Source organism: Pseudocercospora fijiensis (assembly GCF_000340215.1).
Source record: "Pseudocercospora fijiensis CIRAD86 unplaced genomic scaffold MYCFIscaffold_5, whole genome shotgun sequence".
NCBI lineage: Eukaryota > Fungi > Ascomycota > Dothideomycetes > Mycosphaerellales > Mycosphaerellaceae > Pseudocercospora > Pseudocercospora fijiensis.
The window spans coordinates 4,089,537-4,117,448 of NW_006921536.1; the positions used below are offsets into that span (position 1 = coordinate 4,089,537).

Consider the following 27,912-nt stretch of genomic DNA (forward strand, 5'->3'; position numbering starts at 1 on the left):
GCATTGCTTGCGAAGGTTGCGATACCTGGCAACACGCCAAATGTCTCGACATACCAGCCGACAAGGTTCAACAAGATGATTTCGTCTTTATCTGCGCCTACTGCAAGAGCAAAGGCGTTGATGAAGCGACTATTCTGCGCAAACTGAATGGCCAAACCTCGGCGCAGCAAGAAGACACCGATATGCCCGACGCCGCTGATGGGGAGCATCCGAAAAGCAGCGCAGGCACGCAAGACCCTCTTGGTGCTATGGTCGGTATGCTTCTTGACAAAGTGGAGGATCTCGAGAAGCGCACTGAGCCCCTAGCATGTATGAGCTCGCCTGCCACACTCTCAACACGATCGTCAATTCGGCGCAGTCATAGCACGCCTGCGTCGCCTGCTCAAGCATTGAAATCACGAGGCACTCCTACCACTGCAACTTATGTCAGATCGGCGCCCGCCGAACCTCACCATTTTGGCTTTCGTGATCAATCTGGTCGTCCAGTCACATCTCGTGCACGGGAAGATCCAGGATTGCGCGCGACTGTTGATGGTGGACTGGAAGCACATTCACTTCCAGAGTCACGACCTCGTCGTAACAGTGAACCCGTGGTTCCAATTGGGATGAGGCCATGGCAGGACTCCGTCAGTGTGCGTTCTGTCATCAAGGAACGTCCGACATCTAGCGGCGCGAATCTAGCTGAACATAAGGCCAATGGATATGTACACAAGCGAAAGGCGCCGCAGGAACCTCCTCCAACGATTGAGGTTGTGCGCGACTTCGGAAGGCCTCCACCAGAGAAGCGGCCAAAATCGGCCGCGATGGAAGACCCGCCGCATCTGACAGAATCGGTCGCGCGTGTTCCAGCGCCTAACGGATATCATCACGGGCCTTCTAGTACGGAGCAGCAGCACCACCCAGGATCCATTGGCAGACCCATCCTGCCGCTACCATCACCCGGACAAGAGGCTCCTCGTACCCAACAGCATCAAGCTCCGCCGGTCCAGCACGCTATCCAGGTCGATGTCCAGCCACGATTCATCCAATTCGACCACCCCTTTTTGACAGAAGTTCAGAAATTGCGTGATGAGGTCAACTATTTGAGACATCACTTGGATCAAGCCCAGCAACGAGAACGACAAGCCACACAATTTGGTGGAAGACAGTATTATGACTGCAGTAGACCTTGCGTGTTTCAATGCGTCTATCATGGCACGCAGATACATGGCGATCTTGGCTGCACTATGAGACAGCAAGGCGGAATTCCGCAGTATCCCTCTGGACCGGGTGCGGCCACAGCATATGCGATGCCGAGCGAGCAAGAACAGCAGCAGCAGCATACTCAGCAGCATAATCAGCAGCATGCCCAGCAGAGACGATGAGTGAAAGTAATGATTGATGATGACACGAACTCTATTGGAACAAAATGAATTGATAGTAGGAAGGACTTCGCAGTACCCAGTCCATGTCGCGTTTGTCACCGGTACAAAATCAAGCAGATTCAATTTCCGTGCTTGAGCGACTACACTAGATCGTTGCTGGCCCTGCTATGACTCAGCGTTCTGCAGCACTGTACGATTGCCGACAAGCAGTACTTCACGATTTATGTTTGCCAGTCCTTCCAACCCATGTGCTGGTGAAGCGCCGTATGTCGACAGTGGAAGTACGTGAAGCTCCACGTCTTTCCTACCATCGATAAGCGCAATACCTTTGGTCTGCACTCCTGTCTACGATTTGCTCTTCTGGTTTGCTCTGGCGAAGATTGATTTGGCATGGTATGGGAGCAGTTACTCCGTATATCTAGAGGAGGTGTTGCTGCACAAGATTGCTCACAAGCCCGATGCTACGGCGGTACAGAACTTTTCATCAGAGTCTCCAGGGTGATGCAGCCATCATGGCTTTTCGTGCTTGAACGTGTAAAACTGAACTCATGGTGCCTTGCACGATTGGCCGATATTACATAACTTTTGTGCTGCTACCTTATTTCGAGCCTCTCGTGACCTGCGCTCACGCCGTGTCGAGGTAGACCTGCCGAACGGATCGCGTCCATCTACTTCCAACCAAACACCTTTCTCGTCAACACAGCTCAAGGCAAGTCTGACCGCGTCTGGTACAGGCCAGCGATCTATTATGAAGCATTCTGAGCAGTGAGGTATAACGTGCACCTCATAAGCACTGCAGCAGCAACGTAGCGAACATCGCTTATATGCAAGGCTAATCCTTAGCCTCAGAGCGCAAGGGCGCAAGTGTGTCAAGGCGCACCGATCATCTGCGGTAAAGTAGGAAGGGCTCGAGGCGACACTGCTGGAGGATTCTCAGATTTTAGCAGTTTTGCTAAGACTGAGACTACTCTTGTCATACACGTTCGTCAGAACGCGGAGATCCACTTCTGCAGACAAACGCTGTCATCTATTTCTTGCTCTTTTTGCTCTTCATGTTCTTGGCGTGACTGCTCGCGTCTCTGCCCTTGGCACCTGTGCTCTTCAGGTTGCCTCCGCCTTTTGCCCTCTGATATGCTCTCACGATATTCTCAACACTTCCCATGTCATGTCGAGGCTGTCGCATGTAGTACAACTTCGCCCTCCTCGCCCTCTTCTCCTTCCTCTGCACAATCTCAATTCCCTCGACATTCGGACTGTACACCTTAAACCACATCTCCACACCTATCTTGGTCAGGTGATTGCGTAACAGTATTGCTGTATCTATGGGGCTGTTTCTTTGTCTGACGACCAAACACACTCCAGAAAAGTCGTCGCCATCTTTGGTGCGGACAAGTAATATATCGCCGGGCTGTACGCGTTCGGCGTTCTGTTTCGAGAACAGTCGAGTCCGCGCACCGGTCGGATCAAGCTCTTTTAGTTGGTCATTGTATATGACCTTCACGGGGTCCTTGCAGGCCTTCAGGGTAGATCGTGGTGGAGGGACAGTTGGGATTTTGCGAAGGCCATTATCGAAGCCTAGAGGATCACTTAGCATGTCATGTCTGGTCTTGACAAGTAAGACTCACGGTTTTGCTTCGTGGCCTGTGATGGTCTGAAGCCTTTCGCAGGCTCATTGTATCCATAGCTGCTGCCTTTGGGCGTTAGAGAAGGATACAGTGGTTGGCGTGTCGATTCTGCGATTGGGGCAGTCGCGTATGCTCGATATCGCTGACGATCCGCTCTGCATTGTCGTAGCGCTTGTTTGAGGCCAGCTAGAGGCCGCGCAGGCTGTATTGATGTACATGTAGCCATGAATGTGAGTGTGTGAGTATCAAGGTTAGGTTGGTTGTGTTACGTCTCGGCAGGAGCGAAGTGAAAGTTGCGGAGCTGGCCGGCACCCCCGAGAGACAACCGTGAACTTCCAACCATCCCTACTCTCACGATATGGCCTCAACATGCATTCGTGGCGCTCTTGGCCTGCAACGCGCATCCAATGCTACTCAAAATGCATCTCGAAGAGCCTTCACCCAATCCACCTTCCGCTCAAAACAGCTCCCGTCCTTCATAGAGACCTCCAATGAAGAGCTCAACAACGTACTTGCAACGCTCCGAACAAAACACTTCATCCCGAAATATTTAAGCAAGCCAGAGCGCAAGCTCATTCAGTCGCCGAATAACAAGCAGTATCTAGAAGAGAATCCCCAGACTGCCCAAATCGGCGAAGAAGAAATCGAGCTGGAATGGATCGACGTTGCTGAACGACCTTCTGCAGTATCTCTTTGCAGAGAAGCATTGAGACTCATTGTCGACTCTGAGGGCAACTCATGGGAGAATCTTCCGAGGTTGCTGCGAGCAATGGCTGAACCAAGGCGCCGCGGTAAAGGTACCACGCCATTGAAAAGCACGGATCTCGAGCGCATTGTACGCAAAGCTGTCAATCAGCACAAACTCCCAGTCATATTTCGCTGTCTCCAACCGAATGCGGCTACTGGCATGTCAGTAATGGATCGGCGGCTGTTGCGAGCACTGATAGTGGGAGTGAGGCGGACTGCCTTGAGGAGCAATTGGGAGAAGAATCATGTCGCCGTTGCGCTCGAACGCTTTCAGGAAATCATGTCATTGCTAGAAAGCGAGGGTGGCAAATACATGAGACCTGGTGACCCCAGGAAGAAACCAGAGATGTTGGGAGCTTTGCTTGAACTCGCTGCCGTGTACGCTTATAAGCATGGTGGAGGCGAGGACACCAATGGCGTGGTCAAAACTTATGCTGACAGGCTGTTGAGTATCCTTGAAACAAATCCCCTGAAATACGTGAGCGAACCTCAGCTTGCAGCCTTGATGCAATGCTGACATTCTTTTTAGAACGCAGACACATTCATTACGATCAAGGACGGCACAGGGTACGACCAAAATCATGATCTACGCTACTGGAGCTTCATGCTCAGTGTGCCCATCTATCACGGACTGCTTCTCGCCGAGAAAGTACTTGGCAACAGCTTGCCTCGATCGGACACGGCGAAGATTATCATATCTCAGTACGAGGCGAGATTGGAGAGCTTGGCGTCGGAGATTGAATTGAGGAAGAATTCTTACAAAAGGAATGCGTATGAAGTTGAAGCTCTGGAGGCATGGAATCAGTGCATACGGAAGTAGCATAAGTTGCGACAGCACTTACCCGTGCTACGAAACCACCAAACAGCAAAGTTCTGGACGTGTTCTCAATCTCGCCACAGCACCAGGAAAGAACATCGCGGCAGCGCGGGCCCCGAATGTGAAGGCAAGAGTGTAGAGCAATTTTCATGGGCGGCAAGCGTAGCTTTGCAGATAATTTGAGGACTGCATCGAGAAGATATCTCAACACATCGAACGGTAGGTCGCCGGGATGGGTCCCCATCTTTGGCACACTCAATGTTCTCGGTCCTTCTTCCTGGCGCGATCTGCCATCAACAATTACTCCTCCACATCGTGTGGTCCCGAACACGTCTCAACCAAGTGTCAACCAATCATCACCTTGGCATCGTCGAAGTTGTTGAGCAAAGAGTCCTACCCACCAGACGTGGAGAATCGTTTCTGTAGTACCTGTCACAGTATGGTTCAACCTACATAGCACCGGTGCAGAATTATGCAACGTTCGCATGATGCATTGATCCGCAACGCGCGAAGCAAGGACGTTGACGCATGCATTAATAATGAACCTGGAGAACGGGGTCGACTGGCAAGGTCGCATCACTTGTCACTGGTTACCGAAATATTGCGCTCGTTGTACAAGACGGTGATGCAGAAAGTCGCGCAACAAGCATGCATGAGAAACGGGGTGAATAATGTAACGTAGAGGAGGGAGGGGGAGGGGGAGGGGGAGGAAGGCAGAAATTCTGTCCTTGCCAGATGCAGATTTGTTGGTACAGTTACTTGCGCGCCCCAAACAAACAGCAATCATCTTCATCAACATTAGTCTATGCTTCTAGGCTCGTCGAGCGGGTATGTGCGTGCTCTTCTCTCCGGGATTGCCAGTCATGCTGCAGTAGTCATACATCTATTTTACTCAAGCCCACAACGCCATCGCTAATAGCCCCAACCAAACAAGGGCGGAAGTCGTCTGTCGTGATCGGTCTCATACAGCCATTGTGTTCGTTTTCGCAGGACCCAGCAGGTCGTCCCAATCACCTTTCGCGGTTGTTGGTTTGGTCCTGTAATATGCTATCGTTTGTGCCTCATCGTACTTGCGTCCAGCTGACTCTCGCAAAGGTTGCTGAATGGTGTAGGAGAGCGACTTTGGCGCAAGTAGGGGTCGTTTTGCCGCATTCGAGCTTGCTTCCAGCAAGTCCGAGGACGAGCTCCGACGCGTGATGGTATATGGATTCCGCGTGGTGGCTGGAATGCTTGCCAACGCTATTTCGGATTCCACGGACGAGTTGCGGGTTTTGATTCGGTCCCAACTTCTTTGGACAAAAGATGGTCGCTTATGCAGTGGAGGTCTAGCCAGGTGCTCCAAATTTTCCTCGAAGAATGAGCAGGACACAGATTCCTCAAACCGGACGCGCTTTGTGGGTTTCGCTGTTGATCCACGAGCGCTTGTGGTGGAGGTATTGCTGCTGCAGATGCTACTTCGCGGGCTTGTGATACTCGATTGACGTTCGCTAAGAGTTGTGGTCTCGGATGAGGGTGTCGTTTCGGTGTCATCTCCGAGTCGTAGCTTGAGATCCAAGTCCAGCTCGTGAAGCTGTAGAGCTTCCAGCAGCGATAGCTTTCTGTCTAGTTCCATCGGAGCTGTCGGCGTTGCGGCAGTGGCGTTCGTATCCTGCATATGCCTTGCAGTTCTTATCTTGACTTCAGAAAGGTCAGGTTTTCCCGTGTCCTAAGCAGTGTGGGCGTGTGAGACGTTTGAGGGGGAAGATTGGGAAGGCGAGCGAAGTTTTGTTGAAATTGTTCAACCTCCTGCAGGATATATGAATTTTGTTGTTTCAGCCCTGCTGCAAGCTCCCGAAGATATCAAACGCTTCTGCGATTTGGACCTGCAGGCGTGCGAGGTCAACCGAGTTATGGTAGGCTGGACGTTCAAAGTTGTTGGAATTGGCCTTTGGATGTGATCTGCGGCAGACTGCGAACGCCTTTGCCATTTGTACGACTCCCTTGACTGCGATGGTTGGAAGCACTGGGAAACGCTCGTTGGGAATCTAGTGTGTTGCGTGTAGTACAGGCTTCTCCAGTGGGTTGAGCATACCAAAAACGGCAAGACACCGAATTGAAGCCGTGTGCCGCCATAGCGATAAGCATGACGATTGGCCGGTTCCTGCCAAGGACTTCCAGCGGGATGGGTGACTACCGTAGGGCCTGTACAGCATGCTGGATCAGACTGACAGCTGCCGGGGCTGTTTCACACGGCCTTTGCAGCGTTACAGATAGGCGAGTGGCGAGAGGCGTTGGAATCTGAGCGTCTGTAAACACTGCGCGGCGGAGAATTCCCGTGCCACAGCACAAGCCTTTTTCCCACAGACCGTATTACCAGACGATAGCAAGTCGTGGAAAGGGAACTCATTCTGCAGCGCGGCTTGAGTTCGACGATAGAGAGAGCGTCGCCTTGCAGCAGGGGTCGACAAGCTGGAGTCCGTTCAGAGCTCCACGTTGAGGCAATCAAAGTCGATCTTGCCCGATTCTTGCATGAGACTCCACGAGCGCTGCGCTTTCATCAACACATTCTTGCCGAGACACTGAGTTGCAAGTAGACGCCAGGGGCATCAAAGCATTACAAGCGGAGGCCCGTTCCGTTGGCACAGCTGCAGGCTGCCCACCTTGTGCCACAGCGTGTAGTCTAGATTCGGCAAAGCTTGCAGGAGGCCGAGAGATGGTAAATGGAATGGCTGCTCGAGTAAAGATCAGGACAGCTGCTTGTAGCGTTCCACCTCTGCCTTGTCTCTGCCTAGATAATACAGTTCCAGGCATCAGGCCAGGATCCATGGCGCAGACGGAGATGGAGCGGCCAGCGCTCTCGAGATGGCGCTGCAAGGCGTACATCCACAGAACATTGCAAAGCTTGCTCGTCGCGTATCGGCACAAATCCTCTTTGCTAAAAGATAAGTCTGCTGGGGAAGTGCATGTTCGTGCCAAGACTGTCGGAAAGTCGACTGAATGTTTCAAGCTTTCCATTCAACTGCACAAAATGATACTAGAAGTAGTACACAATGAAGATATGGTTGGTGGGCGTGAATGATCCAAACATATGCCTACTGCCTGCGTAGGCGTCGTTCCTGTATCCGATCCGCTTCATCCCTCTATGATTCGAACGCCGCCAAATTGTGCCTCTCTTGCGTTTTTGTGCATGTTCCATTCCATGCTTGTAATTTTACAGCCCTCCATTTGACGCCTGCTATCACCACGAGCCGTATGCAGCAAACCATATCTCATCACTTCAAGCTGTCCTTCATGCTTTGCGAACTTGCACTCACAGGGAGCACGTTTTTGTCATCCTTTTTTTGCCAGACTTTTGCTAATGCATATACGACACCTGATACAAATCCAACGAAGATGGCGGATACGGAGGCCAGTGTTACGGGGGCATCGAAGAAGACGAGGCCGGAAATGGCGATGGGGAGCTTATTCAGTGCGCCGACCATTGAGTATGTCGTTGACGATGTGACACGCACACACCAGGCGGAGGTATAGGAGATGAAGATGCTGCTGAGTCCAGTAAAGATCATGGCAGCGATCATCAACTGCTGTCGGCCGGGCGGGAAGTTGATAGCGATATTTGCCGATGACCAATCTTCGAGGAGGAGGGTGCAGATGAGGAGAATGGGGATGGAGAGGAGGTTGTTGTAGAACATGGCTAGGCAGAGTCAGTATGTTCGAGGTCTCACAGACTTTCTTCACACTCACTGTCGAAGTCCTTGAAGTTGGTAAGCTTGATGCGCTTACGCATGCCCAAGACATAGCCTGCCGAGCTCAAGCAATTCAAGGCCATCCAAATGTAGCCCGCGTTCAACGTCGAGATCTTCTCAGCCGCCTCTCCTGTCACTGCATCACCGCTGTATGAAGCCAATGCGTGCGAAATGTCGGCCCAGGCGGCGATGATACTGCTGAGTACCATGAGTCCGAAACTGAGCAAGGCCATGCCGCCGACCGATCCTCCAAACCACAGGACCTCGCCATATGCAATCAAGATGATGGTCAAGTTCTTGAAGATGGTATAGACGGGAATGCTGAGGAATTGAAGAGCCTTGATGGAGGTGTAGATCATGCCAATCAGGAGGAGTGAGACTGGGAACCATTTCCGCGCCTCGTCGGTGTTGAAATCTCGATATGTGATTATGCCAAAGGCTTTGCATGTCGAGATGGCAGCTATACAGACGAGAGCCTGATGTATCGAATTAGCCTTTGACATCTTTTGCAGTGCGTGTTTCTGTCCAAGCCGACGTCCAGGCCCACGCTTACCTGTACGGCCAACAGGAAGAAGCTCAAATTCCACCCGGTGCCATTGACGCAGTACTTATTCGATACTGTCATCAATATACTGCTGGCACAGTATGCGAAGATGGACAGCACGGGGTTGTTGAGATTTATGCCCGAAGGAGTGGAAGGCATGCTGGGCGGCGAGGGACGCGGCGCTGCGTCGAATTGACCGCTGGGCTGTCTCTCTTCAAGGTGTATGGTGAAATGCCTCTTCTTGTCATCGGCCATGGAGACAGCTTGCGCGTGCGACGGCGTCTGCGGCTCAAGACTCGGCGAGCGCTCGGTGCTGGGCGAGGTAAGGGGGGAGTGAGGCTGTTGCCAGCGACCGGTGCGCAAGGACCGCTGAACGCCAAGGAAGGACGTCGTCGTGAATGTATTCTATCGTTGGCAGTTGTACAGCTGGCGGGATTCGACGCGATGCGATGCGATAAAGGGGGATGGTGGTGAGAAGCGCAATGCGAGCAGTATTCTAGTCGCAGGCGCCTCTCTCGCTCTCGGGCGATCTGGAAAAAGCCAATCTGCAGACAGGGGTCAAATGATGGGAGACGCGCAGCCAAGGTGGAAGTCTCGCACCCACCTGCACCGTGTCGAATACCTTCACAAGTCTCAAAATGGCGACGCTCGACGCGCATGTGGCCAAAGTGCTGGACAGGCAGAGGCCTGGCCCGGAATGCGACGATGAGGACGCACTCATCGCAGAACTGGAAGACGACGAAGATGCTGCGCTTTCCGCCTTTCGCGAGCAGCGACTTGCACAGCTTCATGCCGAAGTCACGCGCGCCAAGCTCATGAAGGATGGCTCTCACGGCACTGGCAGCTGCGCCGAGATCAAGGACGAAAAGCAACTGATGGACATCACCACGACCGCAAGCCTGTGTGTCGTGCACTTCATGAAGCCCGACTTCCGTCGCTGCCGCATCATGCACGACAAGCTTACCGTCTTGGCTGCGAAGCACTTTGACACCAGATTCGTCAGCATCAACGTCGACAACGCTCCTTTCTTGGTGGTCAAGCTGGGCGTCAAAGTGCTGCCTTGTGTCATTGCCTTCAAGGATGGTGTGAGTGCCGACAGAATCATCGGCTTTGAAGGCATTGCATGCACGCCGGACTCTTTCACCGCCAGCGAGTTGGAAGCGCGATTGCTTGCAAGTGGCGTGCTGACCAGAGCAAAGATGACCGACGAGGATGACAGAGCGCGAGCACGAAAGCAGAAAGAAGAGGCTGGAACTGAATATGACGATGATGATGATGATGATGATGATGATGACTGGGATTGAGCATGCCTGTGATCTGCTAAAATCCACCTCTTGTTATTCCTGATCGACAGGAGAAAAGCCAGCTCCAGAGCGCCTTGACTGTCTCGAAGAGACCTCGCTGTCGCCGGCGAGCTGCAGCAGGCAACGGCAGAAGATCGGCTCGAGAAGATGGGCGACCTGTGCTCCAAGAGTTATCTAAGCATGCTCGGTCTGAGCGCACAGCTGCCGGTGAAGTCCATGGAGAATCATTAGCCTCACCCAGTGCGTAGGCTTGGCACGATTGACACCATCTTTCATGCCCGTTCGTCTTCTGCATCAGGGCACTGCGAGTGGACATGGATATCAGCATAATGCAACCTCACATGACTCCCGACTGTCTCTCACCTCCACATCTTGGCCATATCGATGACAGCATGACCTTCTGAGCGCGCCTCCTTCTTAAGCATCTTGCGCAGTGAGTGACGTGGTGTGCGCTCATGCATACCAGAAATCCCATCATCAAAGCGCTTTGCCAAGTTCAGGCACTAGCCTTCTAGCGCACTGTTATCGCCCATACATCCCAACGCGAATTCGCTTTGCCAGCTTGACCATCTCATCTCTGCGAGTCGGCGTCCAGAGGCATGCTCAAGCCATCTCAGCATTTCCAGCCCCAACACGGTTTTTTGATCCCATTGTCCTCGTTCGCCGCCCTCGCCATTCCGCAAATTGGGAATTGCACCAAAGCAGCTGAATGACCCTCCCAGCAGGAATGATGAAGATGCCGCTGCCGATTCCCACAATGGGCTGACCACCAATTTGTCTACTGATTCTCAAAGAAACAGGCAAGCAGGTACCATCCAAACCCAATTCCAGCACAACGCTCGTTCCAGCTTTGGGGATCATGCTTATATCCTCAAAGCTACCAAACTCACAGCTTGCTTTGCCGCTTCTACCCGACCCTCCCATCATTCCGGCCGTCTCGTGCAGAGAGTATACACTACGGCCATCAAAATAGTTACCACAAGAAGGTTCTGCTTCCTGCCTTCAGACGTGCCATTCTCCATCTTGATACAATACGGAGGCCACAACATCAACGCTCCTCGCAAGCGCCAAGCCAAGCGTCATGAATCAGACACAAGTCCCTGCAACACGCTACGGCAAGATCCACCAACAATCTGCTCGTAGTCATCGAATGTGCCGGCATATTCATCGTTTTCCTCTGGGCGCACTTCTTATGGCTCGGTATCTCAGCGATCATGTCTAAGGTACCGATCGACGAAGTCCACAAGATTTTCAAACGCTCTAGAGACCCCGTACCGAAGAACGCTTTCACCGAGAAAATGGCTTGCTACTGTCAGAATGGGGTGGCGATACTGACAGCTGGGAATGAACAGCGGCTGTCATGTTAGGAGGTTCAATTCTAGCGGGATGCTTACAAGCTGTCTTGGCGGGCCGCGGTGTTGATCCTTGGCATGACTTGGAGCTGTGTGAAAGCATGGCATCTGTGGAATCAGCGTCGCGGGAGGAAGGACGTCGGAGACCATGGTGAACTGTTGGTTGATTTGCGTACCCTGTCCGTAGCTGTGAGCAGAACTCGCCGTTGCCATATTTCCGAGAAGACCCCTTGAAGGTGAAAAACTTAGCCTCTCGCAGACCAACCCACAGATTCTGCCTAATTCATTTAGTCAAGAGAGCGCCGAAGAGAAAGAACCCAAAATCCCAAGAGAAGAGAAAAGGCGATCAGCCCGCCAGTCAAATCCCATTTCAAGAAAATGTCAGCCAGCGCAATCGCTTTCTCAAGAAGGATTTGACTAGCAGGTTGATCGCCTTTTCTCTTTTGTTAGGGGTTTGACATGTTTCTCTTCATCGTACGCCGGTTGCAGGAATTCACAGTCAGGAGTATGTACATGTAGCTGTGATGTGCACTAGTCAGGTCGGGTACGACATGCCTTCGTATCAGGCTGAGACTCACATCATGATACTTCCGGCCATGGCGTCTGGGATTTCTCCTTCCTATCTGGTTCCGTGGATTTCTGCTTTCTGCACCGTCAATAAGATTGAGAAAATACCTTAAAACTTGTGCACGAGGGGGCGGCTGGGCAGAGGAACGTGGAGCTCTCGTGAAATGAAGTTTTCAATAGCGCAAGTGAAGCAGAAACAAACGAGCTGGTTGAGCTCTGAGTGATGAAGAGCAACATGAAGGGTGAGGATGATAGATTCGATATGCTGTACAATTATATTGCAGAGCTACGACGGGTACAAACAGCTCCATGATAGCGACGATCCAGCAACTTGGAAGCTTACGCAACAGTTCACCCAGCCTCGCGGAAGTAAACATCCGCGGCCCTGCGGCCCGGGTCCTTCAGAAGTGGTGTATACAATGATTCGACGGACAGAGATCCGAACGTGTAGCATGACGAACATGGGCCTTGAACCATCAACGGAGTAAATGGAGGGGGCTGTGCTGCATCCCTGCGTCTTTCTGCGGTTTGCAGTGGGCTGGAGTCAGAGTTTGAAGAGCACGACACAGTTCAACCTTCGCGGTGGAGCTGGAAGAACCTTAGAAGCGGAATTCGAGCACAATGCCATGACGCTCTGTATCCTCACGATAGTAGAGTCGGTGTCGGCGGATTATTTGGTGCTGACCATATCTGCAATCAGTACCATGGTGGAGAGCGGCGAATTATTCACCATATCGCCGCCAAGCGCCGTGTCAAGGATCTTCGCTGACCAGGCCACCGGCTCCAGTCTGATCGTGCGACTGGAGAAGAGACGTGCTACCTGGCAGGTGAGACAAGAGTGGCACCTATGCTGGAATCTGTTGTGTCGAGCTGTGTATGCCACCACCTTGAGCAGCCAGCTGATGGATTGGAATTTGTACGATTTCCCTGCCAGAAAAATTCTCGCCGATGATCTTGGCGGCATTGGCGTCACTTTCAGGATCGCCGAAAGCAGATACAATGACTCCTCCGTTGACGATATGGAAGTTGAGGGAGGCAACGCTAGGGCCTGTCTCTGGCGCATAGTCCTTGCCGAGAACTTCTGCTGGATCTGCTTCTTGGATATCGATTGTCTTGAAAGCTCGATCTCTGGCACCAGTCTCCTTGGCGAGCACAGCTTTCAACGTATCATATGATCAGCGGTCTTCGGAATGTTGACCGAAGGGTCTGCTGACGAGGACAGTCCCTGGCGCATTGAATCGTGCTAGGGGATCGATGTGGTCGTCTGTAATATCCCGACCCCTGTCGCCTGGGATCCATATCGCTTTGTCGATGCCAAAGCATTGCCTAGAATAATATCCCTCCATGCTACGCTTGTCGATTCCTGGGTTGCGATTCGGATTGAGGACCGCCGATTCGTAGCAAGCATGGTCAATCGGAATCCCACATGGCGCCCCCGCCTTCACAGATAAAAGGCGCGAGGCAGTACGCCTTCTCTAAAGCCTCTGCAGCAGCAAGCACCAGATGAATGTCTGGATTTGGTGCATCTTTCAGTATGCTACTTTCCGGACTTTGGTATGTACGGCATTGAAAAGGCATGCCTCGAAATCCACGTTGTATTGCATGTTGCTTTCGCCTGTCCTATAGAACATTCAACGCTGCTAGGTTGCATGTCGTGAAGACCAGTTCTCCTTGTAAGGCTTACAAGTGACATACCACGCACTTCGTGCCCGTGCAGTGCGGATGCCTCGACCCTAGCAAGTGAACATGCGGTACGTTTTCTTTGGGTGTAGCATATGGGCGGAGTCTCAAAGCTGTTCGCTCTCTTGAAGTTCTAATAGGGATCATACTGAGCGGGTGGCTGTCATGCTTGGTATCTGACGCGCGGTCCCTCGATAGCAGACTTTTTTGTGAGAGCTGGAGGGCTGGTTGGTACAGTTGCAGCGGCATTACCTCACACGCGAGTCCGGAGGCACGCGATCTGATGGATAAAGATAACGAGTCCAGAAAACCTGAATCGCATGGAGCTGCCGCTTCGAGAATCAGGCCCGCTAAGACTTGGGCTAAGCAAGATCTTGTTTGTTGTCGCCCACACTCCACTCCAGTCTCTCCGCAAGTGTCTCCAGTGCCGAATCTCCTCCTGCACGACTGACTCCACGAATGCCAGCAATCAGGAACTTCAGACTTTTCTCGAATTGGTCTTGCAATGTGAGAATACTATCAGGATTGGTGGTCTTAACAAGAAGCTCACTCAACTCCAACATGCCTGTAATAGCATCTCGTACAGGTTCCAGCTTCGCTGACAATAGTAGACTGGTTTCCATTCTCCTTGTGTAGTCAGCCCAGACGCCTACCATTGCATCGATGTCGAGAGCCGCCTCCAAACTTTGCTGTGCCCTTTCGTGTAAGCTATGTGCAGTAGTCATAACGTAAGACGACAAGATGCCAGTAAAGTTGATGAGTCTTTGCCGTAGAGGAATGAGATTCGAGGATCGTGGTATTGATCGCAGGCCGAGAAAGCTCCTACCGAGCAAGCTCCTTGCAAGGTATATTTGCAGTAAGAACGCAAATGCTCGGCTGTGTGGGACTGACGTACGACACCTTGTGATATTTTGCAGAGGCCAAGCAAATGTGTACTCCAGCTCGACAGCTGCAAGTTTGCGGATGAGAGCGACTCTAGATGATACTGCCAGATCGTTGGCGATGCGGATCTGTATGCATTGATCGTTGACTTGCGCCACGTTGCTGAAAGCAGTCTGTGCGACCTCGCTCAATAGGAATTCGTCACCCCAAGGCCTCTGTTGCTCATTGGTTGTAATACGTTCGACCAGAGTATCAGCGAACGCCTCGAAAGCCGTGCCGTCTTTAGAGAAGAAGACATAGGGAATGGCAGAGATCATCTGCGCTAGACCATGCTCGTCCCACAGCTTGGATCGCAGAAGTGGCGTGCAGTCCGTACTGATTGTTTCGAGCCAGGATTGTAGTGACGCGTCTAGGCATTGCGAGAAGGATCTAAGTGAGCCAGATCGTAACTTGGGAATGATTCCATCGAAGGTTGGCATAGAGTTCCTCAGGTCAAATGCCTGAAGCCCATCACCGACCGTTTGATCGAGGCAGCGGAGAAATGAACGAGCCTTGCCCGAAGAGAAGATCTGGTTCGCGGCAAAGTGGACACATCTTGGGGCAAATGGCGATCCGTCACGGGTGACATTCATCAAATGTCGATTGTGCCATAGTTCTGCAGGCTCACAATGCGCCTTTGCGTCCTTGACAAGTGGTATGCCTTGGGCGGACGTGGAGAGTGTACCTGTCATGACCCATGTCGCGATTGAGCGGAGATATGTCTCGAGGCCATCGAGAAAGACGGTGGCGAGCACTTCGAAGAGCGCTGTGTCCTCTGAGAGCTGAGCAGAGCATGCTTGATCGTAGAGCGAGTCGAGCAAGTTGAGTTGACTGGTGCGGCCATCTGACAAAGAGAAGACTTGAATGATGGAAGCAAGGTGCGCGAGACCACGAGCTGCAGGTTCGGCCAATACGGCCACATCAGCAATACTGACAACTGTGGCTATCTGTGGAGTGACGTATCGCTGTTCCACCTCGCCCAAATGGGACGAGAGTGATCGTAGCAGTTTGCCGGTAGAGGCCTGCATGGTTCGTATATGTATGGCAGGTTGCAGGCTTTTCGTCCATTTGCGGAGGAAGTTCAAGCTTGAGCCCAACTTCGTGCAGCGAAGCAAAATGTCCATTGTGCTCTCTTCGCTTGTGCTCTCCATGCGAATCTTGCTGGGCAAATTCACTCGGCCCGTACCAGCATCAACGACGAAGAGATCGGTTGGGTATCCTCGCAGCATTGTAAGAGTCTCACGAAGCAATTGCAGCTCGGAAAGGCGTCTGCTTGTTGTTGATGGCGAGCTCTGAGTATGCCAGGTATCTCGTGCAGCTTGAATATGGGCAAGAGATGCACTGTCCGGTTGCGCGAGGTGCAGACGAGCAAGAGCGCCGGGATGCTCACTGCCGACTGAGGTCGCAGTTGTGGAAACGGTGCGCTGGGTGTCGTCGTCGTCGTCGGGCCCACTCCCTATTTCATCGCCACTGGAATGATAGCCGGCCTCGACGTCGTCCCAAAGACCAGCATCGTCCAGCGGATGGTCGGCAATGATTTCTTGCCAAGTCAAATGAGCATCTGGTGAAGCGGAAGCGGAAGCGGAAGCGGAAGCGGAAGCGGTCGTGTTCAGATGTTCAACATCCGCAAGCGAAGTCTTCTCCGCGGGCCGGTTGGAGAGGTCGAGGAGAAGAGCAAGAAGCTCTGGCATGCATCTCAACTTGGCGGGCAGTTCTTCTAGTCGACTCTGCAGTGCCTCAGCCAAGTCGTCTCGGCCCAAGACGTCCAGCTTCTCGGTCAATCCGTCAAGACGGGCTTTGACGGCAAATTGATTGGTGCGCGCATGGCTTTGGTCTTTGAGCGCTCGCAAGGTGTGGTCTTGGAGCGGCTTGAAGGATGGCTGGTCAGGTGTTCGGCCGGTGACAGCGGTGACGAGACTCTGCGCGAGCTGGTCGAGTCTCGCGGCGTGTGCGTGTGCGTGTGCCATCCTCCAATGCGCACATTATGCCGCGCCGTGTTGGGGTCTGCAGTGGAGCGGAGCGGAGCGGAGCGGTCAGAAGGAGACGCGCTGTTGACGCGAAAGTCGGAAGCAGAAAAGCAGAAATGCACTACCCCCCTGGTGCGCCGAAGTTGAAGAAGGTCGGCTTCAGGCTAATTTTAGGAATTTCGGGAATCCTGAGAATTGGTTAGTTTGTTTAACTTATAGTAGTGCCCTTTATATATACTATCTCGAGCAAATATCGATAGGAGTACTTAGTCGTCGCTCTCGAATAAATTATTTTAAGCGGCAAAGATGCTAAGGTAGTAGTAGTAGCAATATAGTAGAATATTTAGATAGTAGGGGGTAGAAAGCTATACCAAGCCGTTTAGATCGGTCTATTATTATAGCGATAGTAAAGTCGGCAATAGTCGATCGCCCTATAGGCAGAAATCTAGATTCTATTAGATATTAGGGTAATTCTAAGCGTAATATAGGCGCAAACGGATAGTTATAGCTGCTAATATAGATTGTTAACGTTTTAAGTATTCTTATTTAAATATTAAAACATTAAAAGATTAAATATAAGTTTAGCAATATTTAGGCTTATACTAGTATTCGGACAATACTTATATCGTATAACGCTGCCTTATACGCCTTTATCCGCGTTACCTATTAATCTAAAGAGTCGTTTATTCCGTATCGTTCGTAGGATAGTATATATCTATATTGTTAAACACCTTACCTTATATATATATTAGGATAGACAGCATCGCGAGCAATGTTGCAACAACCGTAAAAGAGAAGAAATAGGAAGAAACACAAAGGATAAGTTATTGTACTTATACTAAAGCGAGGCTAGCGAATAGCAGTATATTAATTAATAATATATTTAAAAAAGCAGAGCGGCGCTAGCGGACACGCGTAATTGCGTACTATCGAGCAAGCGTAAGACTAACTAAACAATAGCGACTAAGACTAATACCCTAACTACCTAATCTCTTATTGTTATCGTTATCGTTATCCTTATCGTTATTCTTATCGTTATCGTCGGCGGCGGCGGCGGCGGCGGCATAGTAGGGAGTAGTAGGGCCGGACTAAGCGAGAATTAGCATTTCTTACGTAATTCGAGTCTAGAGTGCGAGTCTATACCGAATGCTAGCGCTATTTCGCGTCTAACCGTATAGAATCGCCGCTACTAAGACGAGGACGTCGTACTCGTTCTACTAGACGAGTACGCGGCGCGGCGAGGGCGAGACGGCTAAAATACCTAGTTAATATACAATCGAATTCGATTAATTTAGAGCTTAACTTACTACCGCGTATACTGCCTTTAGTACCGCTTACGTAGTCCTTATATTTAAGGCAATATTATAGAAGAGGGTAAGAGGGTATATACGATGCCTAGTTAAAGGAGAAGGAAGTAAAGAAGAGGAAGAGTATATCGTAAAGTATATTATCCCTAGCAGCGTAAAGTTATATTGTAAAAAGCCTAGTATTATAGAAGTGAAGTACGTAAAGGTTATTATAAAAAGCCTAGCATTATGCAAGTAAGGTATATAAAGGCTATTATAAAAAGCCCGGAGTTAGCGAAAGTTCGAATGCCGCTCCTTAGCTACTACGTACTATATAGCCTCCTCGGTTTACCGACGGATAGTAGAAGTTAGTAAAAGTTAACGAAAGTTCCTAAGATATATAAATTAAGCTAATAAATTGCGGATAGGGGAGGGAGTTCGGTTATCGTATCGTCGGCTCCGTTCTTCTAGTACTAAGATCGGTATGCAAATCGTCTGTTCTGTTTCTTAGCTACCTAGTAGCAACTTTTACTAACTTTTATTATCCTACTAGGTCTGCTATTCGAACGCCTAGTCTATAGCTCTTGTTATTATCCTTTAAATCCTAGTCCTTTAGGTCCTTCCTAGGTCCCTAAGCGCCGAATATATGCTATAGTGCCGGTAGCTACGGTATAATAGGCATAGTATAGTAGTGTCGGCCTTCTTCGAAATACGGTATCGTCTTAGTCGGAGATAGGTTCTTAAAGCCGATACGGTCGTCGCTGTCGTGCTAGATATCTTTGCTAGCGCGATTTTACTAGGAATGCGCTTATTCGACGTATCTCGTGCTATATACGTTGCTAGCGTACTATGTATTATTAGAGTGCTGTCGTATCGTTTGAAAGTCGTAAAGTCGGTATTATAATCTACGGAATCCCGGGTCTTAGCGGGGCTTAACAATATTAGGCGCGCGGATAATACCTGCTAAGCTACGCTGCCAATCTTTACGTAGTAACAACTTCTACGTATCGGAAGGCTATTAATAGAATCGTCCCTATAACAACGATATAGCCTTTACCTTTTTCTCGTATAAGCTAGCTACTTACCTAGATTATTCGCCGCTTAATAGTGCAACACTATTATACACGACAACAAACTAATTGGCCTAGTTCTCTTTTCCTATAGCCGTTGCCCGTAGCGAGCGATAAAAACAGGTTAGTATACTCTCCCGATATCCTAGAAAGTATAAGACATCGATACGAGCAACGTACTAAAATACAAGACGACGCCGAATATAGAGATATGCCCCTACGGCCGCCGGCCGTAGGTCTCGTAGGAACAGCTAGTCTAGTCAATTTCTAGTACCCCTAGGGTTCTAGCAACCCTTAGCACTCCCGGCCGTAGTAGGTCTTGCTAGTAGGAATAGCTTATCTAGTTAACTTTTAGCACCCCGGCCGTAGGCCTTATGCTTAGGCCTTTTGTTAGCAGCCCCTAGCAACTTTTAGTATACCCGCGGGCCGCGGCAGCTCTTATACTAGGAACTTTGACCTTTACTATTAACTTTTAGCAACTTTTAGCGCCCGGCGGCAGGTCTTATATATAGAACCTTTATTATTAAACTCTAGCAACTTTTAGCGCCTAGCGGCAGGTCTTATATATAGAACCTTTATTATTAAACTCTAGCAACTTTTAGCGCCCGGCGGTAGGCCTTATACTTAGAACCTTTATTAGCAACTTTTAGCAACTTTCGGCAACTTTTAGTACCCCCGGCGGGCGGCAGTAGGTCTTACGGGAACAGCTAGGCCCGTTAACTTCTAGCACCCCTAGCGGCAGTGCTATAGTAGGTATAGTATCCGAGGCTCCGTTATATACTCCGCCGAGGGCTACGATTACGCCGACTAGTAAGTTAGCGTAACTAACGAAACCCCGGATTAGTAGCAGGTCTGCTACCTTATAGCCGGAACAGCTATTCTAGCTATCTTTTAGCAACTTTTAGCAACTCTTAGCAACTCTTAGCAACTCTTAGCAACTTTCAGCCCCCCGTATAATCCGGTCGAGGATTAGAACGTTTACTATACCTTATCTACGAGTTAACTTCGATTATTTTAAAGATTAGATACGTAGACAAGTCTTAGCTAGTAAGAAGCAAGAGGATATTCGTACGGAGCTATATAATACTAGATACTTAATTAGCCGTATACAATTTAAGGAACGATTAAAGCAATAGTAGATTTCCGCGCTTAGTCGAGCGCCGAGCTATCGTCGATATTTAGAGGATTAGCTAAAGCTCCTAGTATATACGTTCTTTTATAAGTATCGTATCTTAGATAAGTAGGCTATAGAGTACTTTAAGTATAAGGGTATCGATATCGGCCTTATACGCTATCGAAGCATCCGAAACGAACTTAGTATAACGTATTCTCCCTACTCTACCTTTATATATTAATTATACTAGGTCTCTACCGCTAGGTCGCTCGGCCCCTCTAGAGGCAGTATCTCCTTAACATTGCTGCTATTGTATAGAAAGAGATACTACTCGGAGACTATAATAACTTCGGTAGAGCAGTATTGTACGACGTCCTTTATATAAAGTATAGCATCTCAAGCCGCGAACGTTTATAGCAAGCTATATTACATCTCAATCCTGCTACCGTTAAGCGAAGAAGACACAGTACGGCACGCAACTAGACTAGCTAGACGAATCCGGGCCCTAACTACGCTATCTCTATAGACGCCTACTACAAATTCGAATACTTCTGCTTCGTGATTTATGCCGCCGTAGATATATAGTCTAGGCGGGTTATATAGATCTATATTAGAATATCCGCTCGCACCGCGGTTTCTATAATAGCACAGTATATAGCCTTTATAAAGCAATATTAAGGCATGCTACTTATTCTATAGAGTAACCGTAGTGCAGAGACCGTTATAATAGCCGATACGTATATAACACTTCGGCGTGCTCTTTACGAAGACCCGTAGAACGGCGTCGTTCTTACGTTTAGCGACATATTCCAGTATAGGACCAGTCGTATAAACTAGCGTATCGAGACATTCTAGCGTTAGCTAATACGTGCGACTAGAAGATAGCGAAGATACTTCTACAACTTGTACCTTCAAGGTACATACCTTAAGGATTTCAAGTACGACCGGATCGCTATGCTCTTTATATACATGCCTATTATAAAGGCTGTAGTATACGGATTTGCGAACTACTAGAACTACTACCGTATTCGAAAGCAGCAAGGAGAGCATATCGTAGCCGGTATACCTAACCTAAACTAGCGATACCTATATAGTAAGGGTGCTATACAGTTTATAGTTAAAGTACCCCTAGAGTTACTAGAGCTAATAGAACGAGATCTTTCCGGATTCGATTTAGAAGAGTATCTTCCGCTAGATACTATAGAATAGTACGAGGACCGTCTTATAGAAGAGGGCTTTGTTCTACCTATACTATCGAACGAGCTTAATCTAGATCTCAATTATGTTTACCTTAAGGCCTACCTATATCTACGGGATAAGATTAAGTCGTATATAGAATTAGGATTTACCCTCGAGGAGTCTTACGTTCCGCTCTACGCTAGGTTCTAGGCACCAAATCCTAATAATTAGACGATCTAGGATAACGCGAATAAGCCTCTATTCGAGCCGACTTACGACGACCTACGATAGGAATTGTAGAGGTCGATAGAACTCGATCGACAGGTCGGTAACAACTTTTTTACATTCGTAGTAGGGGCCTATCGGTCCGACGTAGACTTATCGGGGTCTGAGTCTAATGCGGACTCTAATAAGCCTAGGTTATCTACAGGGTGACATCCTAATATAGCATAGAGCGTAGTAGTAGTTTCGGATTTAATACTAGCTACAGTAGCTAGCTACAGATAAGGCCTTTACAGTTATAGCGTCTAAGCACATCGGAGTGTAAGTAACTAGGCCCGGACTACTAAATAACAAGTTACTATTCGCTATAATAATCCTTGCTTCTCTAGGGTTTAGGGAATACCTACTTTTACTCCGATATACTTAGACGCTATATATATATAATAGTTATTATATCGACCTTCTCGATAATTAGTCTACGATCCCGCCGGCCTTCTTTAAAATCCCTCGAACATTATTAGTTATTTAACATCTAGTATGTTAAACTTCGGAATCCTAGTATAGAAAGAGGGCAAACTATACACTAGAGGCGGCTTTATCTACGAAGAACGATTTGGCACAAATTTCGTACCGAAATGCGAAGTATATAGGCTCGGCAACCTACAAATAACGAGCATAATCGTAGCGCTATAGATGTCGCAATAGTAGGGCTTATAGCAAGGACTATAGTAGTAAGACCTATAGTAGTAGCTAGGCCTCGATAGAGAAGGATTATCTATATCGACAATATAGTAGTTACCTACGCCCGGATCTTCCGCGTCTTAAGTATTAACGTAGACATATAGATAGAGGGCCGGGACTAGCTCTTCGCTTACCGGAAACTTCCCTTCGATCGGGACCGAAGTACTATCGCATATTACGAAAGGGATTAGGCGACAGAAACTACTAGCTATGTCTAACTATAGCCCTACTACTACGCTTAAAGGGATCAATTCGGAGAAGCTATTCTATAAAATCAAGCAATCTTAGCAGTCTCCTAGATATACTACGAAAGGCCTCGAGGCCGCGAAGAAGAAGAGGCGCGATAAAAACCAGACATTACAACTATTACCCCGTCTAGCTAGTAAGCATAGTAGCTAGCGATTAGAGTCGGCTAAGATAAACTATGTCTTATTGTGCGTCTACCGCGTATTCGTTAAGGTCGATACGGACGGCAAAAGGACCTTTACGAAGGAGCCTAAGCGTATTATTTTTTAGAAGGTCGGTTTTACTAAGGAGGCGGTCGAACTGCTCGGTAGCGACCTAATAAACTTTCTTCTATCTAAAACAGGATATAAACCTCTAATAGAGAACAAATACGACGGACACTCCTTCTTCGATTTTGTTGCTAATCCTATATTAAAGACGTCCGAGCCTATACGTATTTGCGTTAATAGCAGTAATCTAGTAAGTATACAGCTCTAGTACTAGGCGGCTACTCGGGATAAGGCTTTTAAGTAGGACGTCCGGACAATTAAGATACTCGTCGAGCAGATAAGTAACACTTCTCGTTAAAATCGTCGACGTATAGCGAGCTAGCCGACCTTAGATAAGGAAGAGGTATTAGATAATAAAGCCGCCTTAGAGAATAAAGCAGGGAGTACTATAGACTCTTTCGGAAGATCGGCGGATAAAGGGGATTAGTAGGATTAGGGGCTAGTAACGACTCCTACGCTAATAAGAAAGATAAAACTACCTACTAGGGCTAGCGTCCGGACGCCTCTACTGCCGACTAATCTAGTCCCTAAGGAGGTCTTCGTAAAATCCGAACCTATCGGGGATCGACAATTCGTCGACCTAATAATAAGCCTAGGCCCGAGCGATAAGGAGGACAGTAGTACGACTACGGCCCTAGTAACCGCGTCCGAACATATAGGACCTACTATTAAGACGGAGCCGGAGACTAGACTAGAAGACGTCGTATAGAGCACCGAAGCGCTACCGCGTAATAGTAGTATACCTTTACTATCGAACTTCTAGAGCAGCTCGGAGCAGTATAAGCAACGCGAAGAAGGTAATAGCTATCTAGTTAAGGGTCGAGCTAAGCGTAAACAGTCGAAATCTTCTAAACCTCCGTTAGAAACCCGAGCGACTAGACGAAGACAAGGGGTAGCAGATGCACAATAGCAGGTTTCGTACGAATAGAAGGCCGATACATAGTCGGATATAGCTATTCCCGCTTCTCGCGAAATACGCCCGAATACTAGCGCGGCAAGCAAAGACAAGAAAGGCGTAGAATAGAGACGAGGGCAAGAAGGCAAGTTCGTTAAGAAACCGTAGTATTCGGATATAAGCGCTTATATAAAATGTAACTAAGCAATCGGAGCGCGTTACGGTAAAGTGGGCCCGTATAGTGTTTTTATTAAGTTTAGTTAGTCTATAGCGCTAGTATAAGATCCCGGCTAATTCTTCCCTCTTAATATATCTAATATATAGAATACTAGACTCGCAATTCTAGCCGTATATCGCTCTATTAATAAGGGCTAATTATCTAACTATTCTAAATTATTAGCGAGCGGTCGATAGTATATACTTCTATCGGCAATTAATCTTATAGGCGACAAGGAGGATAATAGCGAGTAAGAGTATACGTATATCTACGGTACTATGTTCGCTATAATCAACCTAATAAGGTATTAGACTACGCAACCCGACGATCGAGTAGCTTTACCGCCTCCTCGACGGTTAGATTAAAGGCTGCACGTTTATCGACCTTAACCGCGATAGTACGTCTAAAAGGCACCCCTCGCTAGCCTCGAATATAGGCTCTAGAAGACTATCCTCCGTAGTACCTAGGAGTACTATCGAGCTAGCGTAGATAAGCTAGTCCCGAGGAAGCATCGGAACTATTCGTTATAAACGAGATAGTATCGGCGGCTCAACTAAGTCTAACGAGCTCCCTTCTAGAAGAATATATATCCCCCGATATGTCCCTCTCCGATTAGATAGAGGCTATAGCGAGACAGCTTAATCCGTCGAGCTCTAGCCCGGAGCTAATACCGGTACAATTAGAGGCTCTAAAACCTCTACTTACGAAAGCGGCTAACGGGGGGTTTAGTACTCTACTAGGTAAAAACCGGAGCGCGTATATATTAAAAGTACTTTAGCTATATCTCGATACTACTTACCTTAGCCGTATCGTAATAAGTTAAGTTTACTTATAGATTACTACTCTAAAGGGATACGACGTCGAGATCGATCGGTTACTTTATATCCGCGATTAGCTTCGAGGTTAGGTTCGTATATCCTAGGGGACGCCGCGGCTAGGGCAGGGGGCAGAGGTCCGACTCTACTAACGACATATCTAGAAGCACTCGAGATTGTTAGTACGTCTTAGGTCTCGTATTAGGCACGGTCGACACATCGAGGGTCTATAGTACTAAGTAGTAAAAGAGCTCCTTCGGTATATAGAGAGTAGCGCGGCTCGCCTAGCTTCTATAATTCTAGACTAAGAAGCGGAATTAGAGCACCTATAGGAGTAAAAAGACTACGAGGACGACTAAAGGGCACATCCGTAGCACCGCTAGTAAGTCCTATTACACTCCGGGTTAAACAGCGTCGTCTAAATAGTACTATACGTACTACGTAGAAGCGATATAGTAGTAGCGACCTTTAGCCGCGCAAGTCGTATCGAACTAAGTTTCCTCGAGCCCGGGGACTCCGGTTATAGTAGATAGAGGTGCTAGATACAAGCCTTGCAATGCCCGGTATTAGTCGTTTAGCGTTAGCGTTGTTGTTGCAGTTGCTATTACTATTGCTCGGGATTAGGTCGAGGCGGATTGCTATCTTAAGGGTAACGATATAGCATACTTACGTAAAACAATAATCGTTGCTCTCGAATGTTATTAGCCGTATATCTCTACCGTATCGCTAGACTAATAGCCTTACTTAACTTGTAATCGTTAATATATTGTACGAAAGCAAAAATCAAAAATCTATTATTAGCACCTTGCTTAGCATTATAGAGGACAGATATAGCATCTTCTATGTCTCCCTTCTAGACTACGTATACCGATCGTAGGACGTAGATATTTCACCCCTCGAGCCTTTCGATACGAGACCGACGTAGTAAGATAAACTAGACGCCCGCTATAGATTAGAGGCTAGTTACGGCCTTTATTTACTACCTTTAATACAACGATACGAGCTAGAAAAACGTAGCGAAGTCCTATAACTACCTCTACGAAGACGATCTAGACTATATACCTTAGAGTTAACGAGCGATCGAATAACGAGTAAACCTTCTTAGACATTAACGTAGTATAATCGACTAGCGAAGCAAATATAGTCGCGACTATAGTAGTTCTAGAGAGCAGGATAATCCGGACTATATCGACGTCGAAGAGAGCATCGAGCGGGACGCGTCGGAGCGCGTTCTTATATCTCTATTAGAAGCATATTAGGCGGATATAGGATTAGAGATATAGACAGGGACAGAGGGAGACTCCGACTCTAAGTGTCTACCGGAATTAGTATTAGGCGCCTGCCCTAAAGAAGCCGACTTTGCTACGATTGTTACTACTAGAATTATCGACGCGGGCGAGGTTATCTAGACGGTACTCGACTAGTTATATACTAATGTGCTCGATATAAGTAGAAGGCGGTCCTTATCTTTACTAGTTTTTCCTATTAATAAGCTTTAGCGCCGTCGGAGGCGTTAGGTTAAGGGAAAACAGATTATACGCAGGTATAACAGAAGTAAGGCGGCCGCTAGAAGGAAGCGACATAGTATAATAAGAACTCTACAATCTAGATAGATGCTAATAAATGTTACCGAAGTTTATAAGATATATTAGAGGTTAACGCGAAAAGCTAGTATAAGACCTATCCTACTATAATATCTATTCTAACTAGCAGACCTGCTACTGCTAAAAGTTGCTAAAAGTTAATAAAGGTTAATTCGAACAGCCTAGGTCGACTTAAATAGCTGTCCCGACTGCAAGACCTACTACCGCCGGGGATACTAAAAGTTGCTAAAAGTTGCTAAAAGTTAATTCGAATAGCCTAGGTCGACTTAAATAGCTGTCCCGACTATAGAACCTACTACTATAGGGGGTACTAAAAGTTGCTAAAAGTTAATAAAAGTTAATTCGAATAGCCTAGGTCGACTTAAATAGCTGTCCCGACTATAGGACCTGCTACCGTCGGGGGTGCTAAAAGTTAATTCGAACCTTAAATAGCACTAGTCGCTAAGTAGTTTCGAGCAGGACGATATAACCTAAGTACTTTCCTTACTTGTTAGAGACCTCGCCTCTCTCGAGGAGGACGATATAACCTAAGTGCTCTCTCGCTTATTAAAGACCTACTTTAGTAGAGCCTACCGGTAGGGTTGCCTTCGTAGTACCCGAAGTTAGTCGGCTCGTTAATAAGTAGTAGAGCGCATTTAAAGTCTGTCTTAAACGGCCGATAGTCGTAGGGTCGATAATTAAATAGTATATAGTCGAGAAGCGTAAATTCGAAGAAGTAATAGGGATGCCGAGTCCTACTAAGATCCGGATTTAGTACGGTAGAGCGTATAATTAGCGGGATTTAACGTTATAGCTACTTCCGTCCGTATATTATTAAAACACAACACCGCCTCTACGACTTTTATAATAGCATTACTAATATAGCGAGATACGTCGATTAAGCGCATTTCTAGCAAAGCGCGCTAGCAAAAGTGTCTAATACGATAACGACGGCCGCCTTAGGTACGAAGAATCGCTACCGATACCCGAGAAGTTAAGGAGTCGAGAAGTCGAGGAGTCGAGAAGCTAACTCTAATACTATACTTATTGTACCGCATGCTCTCGTAGGCACTATAATATATACGGCAAGGATAGATACGTAGAGCGATAACATATATTCGAGAAGCTACGATAGCCCTCTTACGTTAACGCCCTCTATTACTCGAATCCTAGTAACGATTATTCCGATAAACTAGCTACTATACGAGATAGTAATAATAAGAGCAGTAGCGTCCGGGGATCTAATTAACTAGCGGCACTAAGCAGCTTTGAAAGCACATACTCCGAAGCACACTAGAATTATATATAGCCTATATACTACGCGTAGAGCGACAACAATTAATGTATTCTATTACTAACTATAGTACGCGAGGTGTATAGGAAGGGACTTATTAAGCGAAACAACGACAGCTCTTCCGCTAAAGCGACATGCATTAGTACCTAGACAATAATAGCATATAACCGCGCCCTTAGTGTTAGAGATACCGGAGAAAAGGTTGTCGAGCGCATTGCAGGTAGATAGCAATATTAATACGCTTGCGCACTGTAGTCGGATAACAGTCTTAATACGCTTAGTTCGGGGATGCGCACTACAGTCGGATAACAGTCTTAATACGCTCGGTTTAGGGATACGCACTATAGTCGGATAACAGTCTAATGCGC

The 27,912-nt window shown here is 48.2% G+C and overlaps 7 protein-coding genes across 7 annotated transcripts; 2 read left to right on the plus strand and 5 right to left on the minus strand.

The window, feature by feature from the left end:
* Positions 1-818: 818 nt before the first annotated feature.
* MYCFIDRAFT_211577 (uncharacterized protein) lies at positions 819-1,822 on the minus strand. Its single transcript, XM_007929471.1, has one exon. It carries the CDS (start codon positions 1,344-1,346, stop codon positions 936-938), a length of 411 nt encoding a protein of 136 aa, XP_007927662.1. The 5' UTR covers positions 1,347-1,822; the 3' UTR covers positions 819-935.
* Positions 1,823-2,478: 656 nt separating this feature from the next.
* Positions 2,479-2,925, minus strand: MYCFIDRAFT_111950 (uncharacterized protein; the record flags this gene model as incomplete). The annotated part of the gene is made up of 1 exon (XM_007929472.1): positions 2,479-2,925. A coding segment is annotated over one exon (447 nt), but the record flags the coding sequence as incomplete, so codon positions are not given.
* Positions 2,926-3,347: 422 nt separating this feature from the next.
* MYCFIDRAFT_60507 (uncharacterized protein) lies at positions 3,348-4,747 on the plus strand (the record flags this gene model as incomplete). Its single annotated transcript, XM_007928909.1, has 2 exons — positions 3,348-4,214; positions 4,266-4,747. The coding sequence occupies 2 exons, from the start codon at positions 3,348-3,350 to the stop codon at positions 4,554-4,556; spliced, it is 1,158 nt and encodes a 385-aa protein (XP_007927100.1). The 3' UTR covers positions 4,557-4,747.
* A 528-nt stretch (positions 4,748-5,275) lies between these two features.
* MYCFIDRAFT_211578 (uncharacterized protein) lies at positions 5,276-6,468 on the minus strand. The gene has a single exon (XM_007929473.1). The coding sequence runs from the start codon at positions 6,205-6,207 to the stop codon at positions 5,515-5,517; it is 693 nt and encodes a 230-aa protein (XP_007927664.1). The 5' UTR covers positions 6,208-6,468; the 3' UTR covers positions 5,276-5,514.
* A 1,336-nt stretch (positions 6,469-7,804) lies between these two features.
* MYCFIDRAFT_197434 (uncharacterized protein) lies at positions 7,805-8,981 on the minus strand (the record flags this gene model as incomplete). The annotated part of the gene is made up of 3 exons (XM_007929474.1): positions 7,805-8,226; positions 8,277-8,754; positions 8,832-8,981. 3 exons carry the CDS (start codon positions 8,979-8,981, stop codon positions 7,805-7,807), a joined length of 1,050 nt encoding a protein of 349 aa, XP_007927665.1.
* A 473-nt stretch (positions 8,982-9,454) lies between these two features.
* MYCFIDRAFT_165390 (uncharacterized protein) lies at positions 9,455-10,226 on the plus strand. Its single transcript, XM_007929475.1, has one exon. It carries the CDS (start codon positions 9,461-9,463, stop codon positions 10,124-10,126), a length of 666 nt encoding a protein of 221 aa, XP_007927666.1. The 5' UTR covers positions 9,455-9,460; the 3' UTR covers positions 10,127-10,226.
* A 2,081-nt stretch (positions 10,227-12,307) lies between these two features.
* Positions 12,308-16,613, minus strand: MYCFIDRAFT_215629 (uncharacterized protein; the record flags this gene model as incomplete). Its single annotated transcript, XM_007929476.1, has 3 exons — positions 12,308-13,201; positions 13,730-13,778; positions 14,118-16,613. The coding sequence occupies 3 exons, from the start codon at positions 16,611-16,613 to the stop codon at positions 12,891-12,893; spliced, it is 2,856 nt and encodes a 951-aa protein (XP_007927667.1). The 3' UTR covers positions 12,308-12,890.
* Positions 16,614-27,912: the final 11,299 nt, after the last annotated feature.